The 13,782-nt window shown below is 33.7% G+C and overlaps 1 protein-coding gene and 1 long non-coding RNA gene across 9 annotated transcripts in view; both read left to right on the top strand.

The window, feature by feature from the left end:
- The first annotated feature begins 1,010 nt into the window (after positions 1 to 1,010).
- The window catches only part of LOC127736776 (transient receptor potential cation channel subfamily A member 1-like), a 48,966-nt gene continuing 36,194 nt past the window's right edge, over positions 1,011 to 13,782 (top strand). Inside the window, exons 1-3 of the mRNA XM_052247371.1 lie at positions 1,011 to 1,281; positions 9,636 to 9,792; positions 10,651 to 10,826. Of these exons, the coding sequence (XP_052103331.1) occupies positions 1,084 to 1,281; positions 9,636 to 9,792; positions 10,651 to 10,826 (531 nt within the window). The 5' untranslated portion in view covers positions 1,011 to 1,083. The remainder of the gene's footprint in view (positions 1,282 to 9,635; positions 9,793 to 10,650; positions 10,827 to 13,782) is intronic.
- LOC127736983 (uncharacterized) lies at positions 7,237 to 8,550 on the top strand. Of its 8 annotated transcripts, XR_007999252.1 has the most exons (5): positions 7,237 to 7,290; positions 7,767 to 7,822; positions 7,879 to 7,934; positions 8,105 to 8,160; positions 8,444 to 8,480. It is a non-coding gene; the product is annotated as an uncharacterized LOC127736983 (long non-coding RNA). The 8 variants fall into 8 exon arrangements; XR_007999254.1 differs by lacking the exons at positions 8,105 to 8,160; positions 8,444 to 8,480 and adding an exon at positions 8,500 to 8,550 and having other exon boundaries at positions 7,767 to 7,850; positions 7,907 to 7,934; XR_007999253.1 differs by lacking the exons at positions 7,237 to 7,290; positions 7,767 to 7,822; positions 8,444 to 8,480 and adding exons at positions 7,549 to 7,682; positions 8,500 to 8,550.

Raw genomic sequence — 13,782 nt, 5'->3', positions numbered from 1 at the left:
GTTAATGGAGTTTTCCACAGTGACAAATGACCAATTTTAAAGTAACTTATGTTATCTTTTTATTCGTATTCTCACGCCTGTTTTTGTTCTATAATAAATCGGTTGTAATAAGTTGTCTTTCTCTCACGTCAGTTCGAAATATGTACCTTTTATGTTTGCCCTTACACTAGACTGTGTTACATATTGTCTCTTTCGTGTTGTGACCTCTGGAATTAGGAGTTTTGATTTTATATGTCATGAATGTCAAATGGAATTTAGACTGTTGATTTGTGTTATTAGTGTTTTGTCCTCTGGAATTATGACTTTTGAGATGCTTCTTGCGAGTAGAGGCTCTTTTGAGATGCTTCTTGCGAGTAGAGGCTATCAAATTTCAACTATTGAATTGCCATCCTCGATCGTAAATTGTTCATTGGAGTTCATTCGTGGTCATACTGCCCTCAAGATATGAGGTCCGATTCTTATTAACCTTTTCATAAAGATGGTTACATTGTACTTTGTATCCAAATTAGTACATTTAGATATGAAAGACTTAGTGGTTTATGGTTAAACATTAAAAAAAGGTCCACATCAAATATTTTCTTGTTTCTAATGTGACTTAAAAATGATTATCTCCATGGTTAAGAAAAAATTTGTAACTTCTGTTATTTTCTGTATTTAGTTATAGCTGCTAACAATCGACAGCCGTATTTCTCTTGTGCATAACATCTGATTGATTATATGGTGTTAGCGGTATAATTACTTAACAGTAAAATGAGTACCCTTTAAGATCGTTAATCTATCTATCGATAAATTCCAAGTACCTTAAGTGTTTTCGAAGCCTCTCATTGTTCCCAGTTGAAAACGATAAATAAATATTTGAATAGAAGCCCGTCGAATCAGAGCTATCAGCAGTCTGAAGAAGTATTGTGAAATACCAAAATTTATGTAACTTAATACATGCAATTTCCGTTAAACTTATTTGGGAAAGGTAAACGTCACGACAAATCGTTTAAATGCCCAATGCAATAAGTTGTGTGTGTTAGGTGTAAATTTTAGGACAAATACACTAAATATAGACCATAAACAAAAACATTTTTCTTGGGTATGGAACGCGTTCGAAATACTCGTCTTCTTAGGCTAGTTTCTGGAGGTAAAAATAAAAAACGCAAAATCAATTTGAAACATGTGGTTGCAGAAAATAACGGGAACATATCTCTATTGTCGATGACGGATACAAGCTCTATAGGTAGTGATTTATCAACATGTCCAGTGCATTGTACACCAGAAGAATGCTTTCTGGAAGTAAGTAAATACAGATTCTTTCTACATGCAATTCCATATAGCTGTTTTTATTCATTTACATATTTATTTGTTAACGTTTTATTTTTAACACTGCATAATGCCCAATGATGTTTTAGAAGTCTATAATATACATACGTTTTGTTTGATTATGATTATTTGTTGAGGTTGTTTATATTATCCTGAAAAATTAAGGGACACATAGTCGTCTGTTCTCATGTCCGTTCATATGTCTTCTCGTCTGTATGTCCGAAACAAATGGTTTCCGGATAGGTTAACGTTCATTGTCATTGTTACCTCGGATAGAAATTTGGGGACTATGGGAAGTAGCTCTGGTTCCCAGTTTATATCATTTAATGATCATGATGGAAATACAATTTAAGATGGTACTGATCTTTGTTATGATGAAAATCCAATCTGATCAAAACGAAATGATATAGCAGTTTATATAACTAATCAAAAGTTACGAGAATACACTTAGCAATGAATGGTTGTCTTATTGTTAATCAAACCACATCTTCTCTTTTTCTATATTAGCAAAAATTTCTCTAAATTTAAATCGAGGGACACTTTGAGAACATGGATCTATACTATAGTTACACAAGAACGATATAACATAAGAATGCAGATATAAATGAAAATAATGCAACATAAAGATAATATGAATTATACTGTTTGGCTAAAAGGACAACTTACTTGTATATATGGTAATGGGTTATATGAATTCCTTTATGCAATTTATGTGTCTAGGATAACCACATTTTATGCTTGTATTATTATTTCATGTTGAGTAAAGTTTCTGGAGATATTGTAAGGTTTGTTTGAGACATGTACCCACTAGATGGGACACATTAGTAGTTGTTTCCCTTTTGGAAACTAACAGACCAATCCTGTTGATGTCGAGGGGTTTTAGCTGATCCGCGAATTGATTGGTAGTTTCTTTTCTTTATCATTTATCATAGGAGTTTTGATTTTACTTTACTAAGAATACAGCTGGGCATTTAATGGTATCAGTATGGAATCCAAGAATGTCCTTATCGTTTTCCCGTTCATTGACATGGAATATGTGTTGCATACTAAGTTACCTTGTCCATTATTTATTTGGAAATGCCACTGGAAAATGAGGGTAACTTGGATAAGGACATGAATTTAGCCTTGCAACATGCCACCTACGGACCTCTCAAAGAGTTGCTGCGAGGGTTCTTAAAATGCAGAGTGCTTGGCACTCTCAATACACAAGTCATCGGATTTAACGTCCCCATTCTGACCGGACGTGTCTGTGCGCAACTTAAGGGAAGCCCCACTTTTGCAAGGTTTTTACTACCGATCAGTAGAAGACCAAGAGTGGCCATATTTCTATCCCTCAATCACCCTTGGGGTTAATATATCTATACATTTTATGTACTCATGAGTTCATAGTATAGTAAGTTGGTACGTATTTCTTGTGTGCAGTCGACTATTACTATATCAATTTGGTTACATAGAAAAAGTAACAAATACAATAAACGGATTATAGAAAGTTTAATGCAAAGATAATATTTATCAAAATAATCGATTTAAGAATAAAAGGTAAAACATGCCGCTAATTAAAAAACAGAATAGAACCTTTAGCACACCCGAATATTAACGAAATAACTCAGTGAATCATTTGAAACACATCATGATTTTACAAACTTTCCGTCACAAAACATCCAAAAAAGGTTTGAGATGAAATGTCCATTTTTAATTAGCCAATGCTGCCTCATGTCATCACTCCAGATTCCAAGATGGCTCAGATATTTTTTATCTATTTAAGGCAGATAATTGGAAACAATTGATGTGTAACATAGTGTTAATGACGACAGAAAGTATAAAATACTATTTTTCTCATCAACTAAGCACCAACTTTTAACATAATCATATTCTCTTCCGTTAAATAAATAAGTGGAGTCGAACAGCCCAATCTAAAATTATAGATCTTAAATATACAGTCCCTATTTAATATAAAATCTTGCTCTTTATGCTATGAAATAAAAAAAAGCAAAGTATTATGTTTTAATAAATGTAGCTGATAAAAAAATATGATAGTACTTTATTTGTATCTTTTGCTTGTGGAAGGGTGGATTAAAAGTCGGCACAAGCTGCACTTTGATATAATAGTGAATTTTCCACACTTCTTACCAAGTATGGAAAGTATTTGCTGCAAGGCTTTTTAAAATTCCATATTTCATATTTGCCGGTAATGGCCCTTGTTTACAGTAACCCCTAAGGAATTAATGGTCAATCTTTTGTATTTGGCTTTAAAATAACAAGAAGTTTATTTTTTATTTAAAAATGAAGACTATTCTTTTGTGTCCTTTCCTAAGGAAATAATCAATATGCATCACATTACAAGTGTTCTTGTCATGTTTCGATTAAAATTTCACCATTAATTTCCACTCATCTAATAATTATCGAACATTGAGGGGAAGCAAACATTAATGGTATCACGGTCTTTGAACCAGATGCGCATTATGACCATAAATATCTCTTCGTCGATGTTCAAGGACCAACTCCAAGACTGTAATGGAGATTTGAAGAAATATGTTGTTGCCTGAATTTCAGTTTTACTCAGAGATAACATATATTTGACTTTGAATTTACCGTTATTCTTTTTGTATTTGTGAACTATTTTGCTATAAATTCAACATTTTTTGCTAGAACAACACGAATACGAGAAATAAAAAAAAAAATCTAATCATTCTCAACAGACCTGTATCCTACTCGATCAACGAACTTTCCCCTTATGTAACTTTATACAATCGCATGACGTACTTGTTGCATTTTTATAGTTAAAAATGAAATCAGAATTTGCTTGTATGACTACGCTTATGTCATGAGGTAGAGTATAACGGGAAGGATTGTGCCTGATATTCATATGATGAAGACATAATCTTTCAATCAGTTTAATTGAAGTCTGGAGCTGGCATGTCAGTTAACTGCTAGTAGTCTGTTGTTATTTATGTATTATTGTCATTTTGTTTATTTTATTTGGTTACATCTTCTGACATCAGACTCGGACTTCTCTTGAACTGAATTTTAATGTGCGTATTGTTATGCGTTTACTTTTCTACATTGGCTAGAGGTATAGGGGGAGGGTTGAGATCTCATAAACATGTTTAACCCCGCCGCATTTTTGCGCCTGTCCCAAGTCAGGAGCCTCTAGCCTTTGTTAGTCTTGTATTATTTTTAATTTTAGTTTCTTGTGTACAATTTGGAGTTTAGTATGGCGTTCATTTTCACTGAACTAGTATATATATTTGTTTAGGGGCCAGCTGAAGGACGTCTCCGGGTGCGGGAATTTCTCGCTGCATTGAAGACCTATTGGTGACCTTCTGCTGTTGTCTGTTCTATGGTCGTGTTGTTGTCTCTTTGACACATTCCCCATTTCCATTCTCAATTTTATATAATGTATGTATTGATCTATATCTCTAAATGAAAAAAAATATATTCTCTGCTCGTAACGTGTTTCTGTAATTCATGATTTAGAAATTATTTTGTAAAACGAGTCCTAAAATTAATTTAAAACTAAAACATCCCCAAACGTTTGTTTTATTTGACAATTATTCGTTATTTTTAACAAAAAAGTAATTGACCTGAAAAGTTTTACACCAGGGTATTTGATTTTCAGATCGCTTCACGTATCAGAAACCGTTATTAGTTTTGAGACAATGCATTGTAAAATATTATGTGTTTGCTTGGTTAGAGCTGGATTACTATCGGGAGGGTAATAGAATCTCAAATGTATAATGTCTATTAATAGTTCTCTGTGTACTCAACTTATTGTTTTCTTTTCCAATCAATTGGAGATGGAAACTCAAAATGCTTCCAATTATACTTAAAATTCTGCAATTAGGAAATCGATCAGAAACAATACAATATTTTTTAAACCTTTATCAATTATTGTTTGACTTCTCAAATTGATTTCCGGAGTCTGGGCAGGCAATATGTTTAAGGAATTAATGAAAATAGTTTATTCGAGACTAACTTGACGGAAATATGAAATTTCAAAATCGAGATGACAGTAAAATACACCCACTGGTACCAGTCAAATGTGATCAACGTTCATATCTTAAGGTAGGATAACACTCCATTAAATATGATCCAACTCGATAATTCAATTAGGGAGCTACCATTTGATTTTTAGGAGGGAGGGGGGGGGGGGGGGGGGGGGGCTAGGATGAAATTTGAAAAAAGGCAGGACAGGAGTTTTGAGTAAAAAATAAAGATAGGATGAGCAATTTGGAAAAAAAAAAGCAGGATGTCAATTTATGTACAAAAAGTCAGGATAAACTAATAAAAAAGGCAGGACCGAATAGAGTGAAAAATAAAAAGGCAGGACAGAGATTACAACTAAACTAGAGGCTCTAAAGAGCCTGTGTCGCTCACCTTGGTCTATGTGCATATTAAACAAAGGACACAGATGGATTCATGACAAAATTGTGTTTTGGTGATGGTGATGTGTTTGTAGATCTTACTTTACTGAACATTCTTGCTGCTTACAATTATCTCTATCTATAATGAACTTGGCCCAGTAGTTACAGTGGAAAATATTTTGTAAAAATTTACAAAAATTTACAAAATTTATGAAAATTGTAAAAAATTGACTATAAAGGGCAAACACTCCTTCAGGGGTCAATTGATAATTTTGGTCATGTTGACTTATTTGTAGATCTTACTTTGCTGTACATTATTGCTGTTTACAGTTTATCTCTATCTATAATAATATTCAAGATAATAACCAAAAGCTGCAAAATTTTCTTAAAATTACCAATTCAGGGGCAGCAACCCAACAACATGTTGCCTGATTGGTCTGAAAATTTCAGGGCAGATAGATCTTGACCTAATGAACAATTTTATCCTGTCAGATTTGCTCTTAAGGCTTTGGTTTCAGAGATATGAGCCAAAAACTGCCTTTTTCCCTATGTACTATTTTTTAGCCATGTCGGCCATCTTGTTTCGTGGGCGGGGTCATCGGACACATTTTTTAAACTAGATACCCTAATGATGATTGTGGACAAGTTTGGTTAAATTTGTCTTGGTAGTTTCAGAGGAGAAGATTTTTGTAAAAGATTACAAAAATTTACGAAAATGGTTACAAATTGACTATAAAAGGCAATAACTCCTTAAGGGGTCAACTGACCATTTTGGTCAAGTTGACTTATTTGTAGATCTTACTTTGCTGAACATTATTGCTGTTTATAGTTTATCTCTATCTATAATAATATCAATATAATAACCAAAAACGGCAAAATTTCCTTAAAATTACCAATTCAGGGGCAGCAACCCAACAACGGGTTGTCAGATTCATCTGAAAATTTCAGGGTAGATAGATCTTGACCTGATAAACAATATTAGACCATGTCAGATTTGCTCTAAATGCTTTGGTTTCAGAGATAAAAGCCAAAATCTACATTTTACCCCTATGTTCTATTTTTAGCCATGGCGGCCATCTTGGTTGGTTTGCCGGGTCACCGGACACATTTTTTAACTAGATACCCCAATGATGATTGTGGCCAAGTTTGGTTTAATTTGGCCAAGTAGTTTCAGAGGAGAAGATTTTTGTAAAAGTTAACGACGACGGACGACGACGGACGACGGACGCCAAGTGATGAGAAAAGCTCACTTGGCCCTTTGGGCCAGGTGAGCTAACAAATGCAGGACAAGTTTTTCCATCCTAGCCCCCATAAAAATCAAATGGTAGCTCCCTTAGGTAATAACATTGATTATTCAAGTAGGTAATATCTTTGAAGATAATTCAGGTAGGTAATAATATTGAAGATAATTCAAGTAGGTGATAATATTGAAGATAATTCAAGTAGGTAATATATCATTGAAGATAATTCAGGTAGGTAATAATATTGAAGATAATTCAAGTAGGTAATATATCATTGAAGATAATTCAAGTAGGTAATATCATTGAAGATAATTCAGGCAGGGAATAACATTGAAGATAATTCAAGTAGGTAATAACATTGAAGATAATTCAAGTAGGTAATAACATTAAAGATAATTCAAGTAGGTAATATCATTGAGGATAATTCAAGTAGGTGATATCATTGAAGATAATTCAATTAGGTGATATCATTGAAGATAATTCAAGTAGGTAATATCACTGAAGATAATTCAAGTAGGTGATATCATTGAAGATAATTCAATTAGGTGATATCATTGAAGATAATTCAAGTAGGTAATAACATTGAAGATAATTTAGATAGGTAATAACATTGAAGATAATTCAAGTAAGTAATATCATTGAAGATAATTCAAGTAGGTAAAAACATTGAAGATAATGCAAGTGGGTAATATCATTGAAGATAATTCAAGTAGGTAATATCACTGAAGATAATTCAAGTAGGTAATATCATTGAAGATAATTCAAGTAGGTAATAATATTGAAGATAATTCAAGTAGGTAATATCATTGAAGATAATTCAAGTAGGTAAAAACATTGAAGATAATTCAAGTAGGTAATATCATTGAAGATAATTCAAGTAGGTAATATCACTGAAGATAATTCAAGTAGGTAATATCATTGAAGATAATTCAAGTAGGTAATAATATTGAAGATAATTCAGGTAGGTAATAACATTGAAGATAATTCAAGTAGGTAATAACATTGAAGATAATTCAAGTAGGTGATATCATTGAAGATAATTCAATTAGGTGATATCATTGAAGATAATTCAAGTAGGTAATATCATTGAAGATAATTCAAGTAGGTAATATATCATTGAAGATAATTCAAGTAGGTAAAAACATTGAAGATAATGCAAGTGGGTAATATCATTGAAGATAATTCAAGTAGGTAATATCATTGAAGATAATTCAAGTAGGTAATATCACTGAAGATAATTCAAGTAGGTAAAAACATTGAAGATAATGCAAGTGGGTAATATCATTGAAGATAATTCAAGTAGGTAATATCACTGAAGATAATTCAAGTAGGGTAATATCATTGAAGATAATTCAAGTAGGTAATAACGTTGAAGATAATTCAAGTAGGTAATATCATTGAAGATAATTCAAGTAAGTAATATCATTGAAGATTATTCAAGTAGGTAATATCATTGAAGATAGTTCAAGTGGGTAATATCATTGAAGATAATTCAAGTAGGTAATATATCATTGAAGATAATTCAAGTAGGTAATATCATTGAAGATAATTCAAGTAGGTAATAACATTGAAGATATTTCTATTAGGTAATATCATTGAAGATAATTCAAGTAGGTAATAACATTGAAGATAATTCAATTAGGTAAAATCATTGAGGATAATTCAAGTAGGTAATACCATTGAAGTTAATTCAGGTTGATGTGTTTAGGTAGGAATAAGCTCAAGATGATTCATATTAACATACCCAGGTAGGATTATAATCAAAGACGATTCACGCTCACATCTGCAGTTCTATAAAACATGATTTAATACCAATACCAGATGATACAGTATGACATTTATAGTGCCATTGAACATGATTCGGGTAGATACCATAATAAATGATCAGAGTTCAGATCTACAGCTTGGTTTACAATTGCAGGAAAGGATACAATTTAAGATGATCCACGTTGACATCTTTTGGTAAGAACACTCTATTATGTATGATTCGGGTTGACAGGTAGGAGTTACATTAATCATGTCTTCTGACAGTAGAAATTATCCTGTAGCCTGACCTCATTAAGGTAAAGATTGGTTGTATCAAACATAAGTGAAATAATAACATGCATTAGGAACGGTAATTTCCTCTGGTAAACATTGATACAACTTTGCATTAAAATCGTTCCGATGGTAAACATAACAGATCATTAGTGAAGAATTGCTCATTCAAAATCAAGAAGTAACAATTTCTACCATATGTCATATTTTAAAATTATAAGTTTTAATGAAATTGTTTGCTACAACAAAAAACTCCCAAACTAATGGTTGAATGAACTTCTAAATATACAGATTGATTACTAGCTCTCTTTAAAATTATATGTCTTTATTATAAAGCTCAAACTAAACATTTGAAAGGCAAGCATGTTTTAAATACATGATGAGCTTTTGACCATAAGGAATACAAAAAATGATAGCTCAATCAACCAAGGGTCGGCTTCGCCTGAAGGGACTGGAATATTATATCTTAGTAATTTCTAATAATCAACAGAGAATGTAAAACACGTATGTTTAGTACCTACCCACACCTGACTTCATAGGGTCGGGTTTGGGGAAACAAACAATTATTTATTTTTGGCCTTATAAACCATATGATCACCGAAGCACTGAAAACTTAGCTGATCATATCCTCCGGGACAATCATCATTATTATACAATTGTTATAAAGGATATATTCTTTTTCTAGGCAGCTTCAAAAGGCAAACAACAGGAATTCCAGAGATTGTACGTAGAAAATCCAGAGAGACTTCACATACAAGACACTAATGGTAACACAGCACTCCATCATGCCTCCACCAATGGACACCTAAATATCGTAGATTTTATCATTCAACATGATGGAGGTAATGATCATTTATATACTCATAAACACGCATAGTATATTTATTATCTAAGGTGCTTTTAGTTTTTTCGCCATTTGTATGTGGTATTTAATTTGATCTTTTTCAATTGACTTTATCATCAGGATTGTTTAATGGTGTGTTTTTGAAATTAAATTTCTTCCAAATGATTATTAGCTATATCATAGGTTAGTTACGTACAAAAAACATCCGAAATGTTGTAGATACAAAAATAAGATGTTATATGATTTCCCATGATACAACTCTCCACCAGAGACCAAATGATATAGAGGTTAGCAGCTATATGTCACCGTCCGACCTTCTACAATGAACATAACCTATACCAAACAGCAAGCTTTAAAAGGCCCCAAAATAATAAATGTAAAACAATTCAATAGAGGTAACTAACGGTCTGATCTATGTACAAAACAATAAACGAAAAACAATAGGATATACTGCAACAGACGACAACTACTGAATTACAGGCTCCTGACTTGGGACTGACAGCCTGTTCCTCGTTAGATCCTTGTTTGTGGTTGCTACTGTCTTCTTTCCCAAATAACGGTTATGTTCATAATCACCAAACCTTCTATAGTATCTGTTTAACTTTTCTACAACTTTTACAAAGTCCGGAGTAATTTAAAGATTTTTGTAAGTGTGAGTGCATAGTGCATACTATAAGTTGACCTAAAACATTATTTTCGGGTACTATGTGTTGGAAAGGATTGCTTTTTATGTGTAAAATATATAGTCTTAATTCATGCGGACCTCCTGAACTTAACAACGTGTATTGGTAATTAAAACTGTTTGTTCTATTAAGTCAGAAGAAACAGTTAAGAATTTTAAGTTACCTTATTGTAGATATTAACGCTAAAAACAGCACTGGTGACACCCCCCTACATGAAGCTGTGAGGAATGAACAAACCATCATAATAGACTTTCTTCTGAAAAATGAAGCTGATTCAACCATTCTCAATGATCTTCAGATGGCACCTATACATCTAGCTGTAGATTGTGATTCCCTCAAATCATTAGAGGTACAATGTATATATTATCGTATAAGAACAAACTGCACTTTCTATTGGTCCAGAGGTGGGTAAATAATAAAATACCTGTTATTGATACCGAGAGAGGTATATGTTATCGTATAAGAACAAACTGCACTTCTATTGGTCCGGAGGTGGATAAATAATAAAATACGTGTCATTGATACCGAGAGAGGTATATATTATCATATAAGATCAACTGCAATTTCTATTGGTCCGGAGCTGGATAAATAATCTAAATTAAATACTTGTTATTGATACGGAGAGTATATAGAATAGATTGCCAATTACAACTTATAGTTAAAAATTTAATTTCGGATACCTTACTTATTTCTAACAAAAGCCTTTAAACTAATTCCCAACCTATATCTTTAAAAATCAAAATTCAGGCTTTATTAATTTCCAAATTAGTTAATGTTCTTTCTTTCTTGATTTGAGATTGGTATTACATCACAAGTACAGTTTCTTTTATAAAATGTTGTAGTGAAGATCAAAATCTGTAGTAAATTAATAAGATCCTTGTACGCTTGGTGAATAACAATAATTAACTAATGTACGCCAGCTTAATAATTAACGTTATTTTAATAACAAACAAACAAAAATGAGTAAATTATATGTAAATTTTTTAACATAAAGATTAGAAAATCTATGTTGTCATTAAAACATCAAAAGAAGAAAAAAACGCTTCCGTGGGTGAAATAATATAACAGTTAAGGACCACCAAGTTGAACAGGGAAAGATTTATCTGTATCGGCTGACATATTATATTATTCTGTCTTTTTTTATCTCCACAGTTCTATTTGTTTCATATCACATTGTCGATATTGTTATAAACAATAATATCTTTATCATTTGAAATAACTTTTGTTTAATGGACCCTGTGTAATAATTGTTAGACCTTACAGTGATTTCCGGACAGCAGGTTTACCTTGTCAGTGGTTGTCTTTTGTTAGACTTATAGTGATTTACCGACCACGGCCTTACGTTGTCAGTGGGTGCCTATGTGTAGACCTTATAGTGATTTACCAACAAAGGCCTTACGTTGTCAGTGGGTGCCTATGTGTAGCCCTTATAGTGATTTACCGACTACAACCTTACGTTGTCAGTTGGTGCCTTAGCTTTGTGTGGACCTTATAGTGATTTACCGACCACGGCCTTACGTTGTCAGTGGGTGCCTATGTATGTGTAGACCTTATAGTGATTTACCAACAAAGGCCTTACGTTGTCAGTGGGTGCCTATGTGTAGCCCTTATAGTGATTTACCGACTACAACCTTACGTTGTCAGTTGGTGCCTTAGCTTTGTGTGGACCTTATAGTGATTTACCGACCACGGCCTTACGTTGTCAGTGGGTGCCTATGTATGTGTAGACCTTATAGTGATTTACCGACCACGGCCTTACGTTGTCAGTGGGTGCCTATGTGTAGACCTTTTAGTGATTTACCAACAACGGCTTTACGTTGTCAGTGGGTGCCTTAGCTTTGTGTAGACCTTATAGTGATTTACCGACTACGACCTTACGTTGTCAGTTAGTGCCTATGTGTAGACCTTATAGTGATTTACCGACTACGACCTTACATTGTCAGTGGGTGCCTTAGCTTTGTGTAGACCTTATAGTGATTTACCGACTACGGCCTTACGTTGTCAGTTAGTGCCTATGTGTATACCTTATAGTGATTTACCGACTACGACCTTATATTACGTTGTCAGTGGGTGCCTTTGTGTAGACCTTATAGTGATTTACCAACCACGGCCTTACGTTGTCAGTGGGTGCCTTTGTGTAGACCTTATAGTGATTTACCGACCACGGCCTTACGTTGTCAGTGGGTGCCTTTGTGTAGACCTTATAGTGATTTACCAAAAACGACCTTACGTTGTCAGTGGGTGTCTTTGTGTAGACCTTAAAGTGATTTAACAACCACGGCCTTGCGTTGTCAGTAGGTGCCTATGTGTAGACCTTAAAGTGATTAACCAACCACGGCCTTACGTTGTCAGTGGGTGCCCTTTGTTAAACCTTGTAGTGATTTACCGACTGCAATATTACCATGTCAATGGGTGCCTTTTGTTAAACCTTATAGTGATTTACCGACCGTACAATTACCATGTCAATGAGTGCCTTTTGTTTAACCTTATAGTTATTTACCGACTGCAATATTAGCATGTCAATGGCTGCCCTTTGTTAGACCGTATAGTGATTTACCGGCCTCATGATTACCATGTCAAAGGGTGCCCTTTGTTAGACCTTATAGTGATTTACCGACCACAATATTACCATGTCAATGGCTGCCCTTTGTTAAATCTTATAGTGATTTACCGACCGTACAATTACCATGTCAATGAGTGCCTTTTGTTTAACCCTATAGTGATTTACCGACTGCAATATTACCATGTCAATGGCTGCCCTTTGTTAGACCGTATAGGGATTTACCGGCCACATGATTACCATGTCAAAGGGTTCCCTTTATTAGACCTTATAGTGATTTACCGACCACAATATTACCATGTCATTAGGTGCCCTTTGTTAGACCTTATAGTGATTTACTGACCACAATATTACCATGTCAATGGCTGCCCTTTATTAAACCTTATAGTGATTTACCGACTGCAATATTACCATGTCAGTGGTGCCCTTTATTAAACCTTATTGGGATTTACCGGCCACATGATTACCATGTCAGTGAATGCCCTTTGTTCAACCTTATAGTGATTTACTTTACGGATCATGAGTGAGTGAGTGAGTGAGTGAGTGAGTGTACCGTGTCGGTGCTTACCTTTTGTTATACCTTATATTGATAATGGACCGCACAATTGCCTTGTCAGTGCTTGCATCTTGTTTGACCTTATAGTAATTACTGACCACAGTCTCACCTTATCAGTGGTAACCTTTTAAGACCTTTGAAGTAATTTACGGACAGCAAACCTATTTTGCTATTTTGTCAGGGTTGCTT

The sequence above is a fragment of the Mytilus californianus genome, unplaced genomic scaffold (genome assembly GCF_021869535.1).
Source record: "Mytilus californianus isolate M0D057914Y unplaced genomic scaffold, xbMytCali1.0.p SCAF_1, whole genome shotgun sequence".
NCBI classification, from domain to species: Eukaryota; Metazoa; Mollusca; class Bivalvia; order Mytilida; family Mytilidae; genus Mytilus; species Mytilus californianus.
The sequence above is the reverse complement of the archived record's forward strand: the minus strand, read 5'-3'. Positions and strand labels throughout refer to the sequence as shown.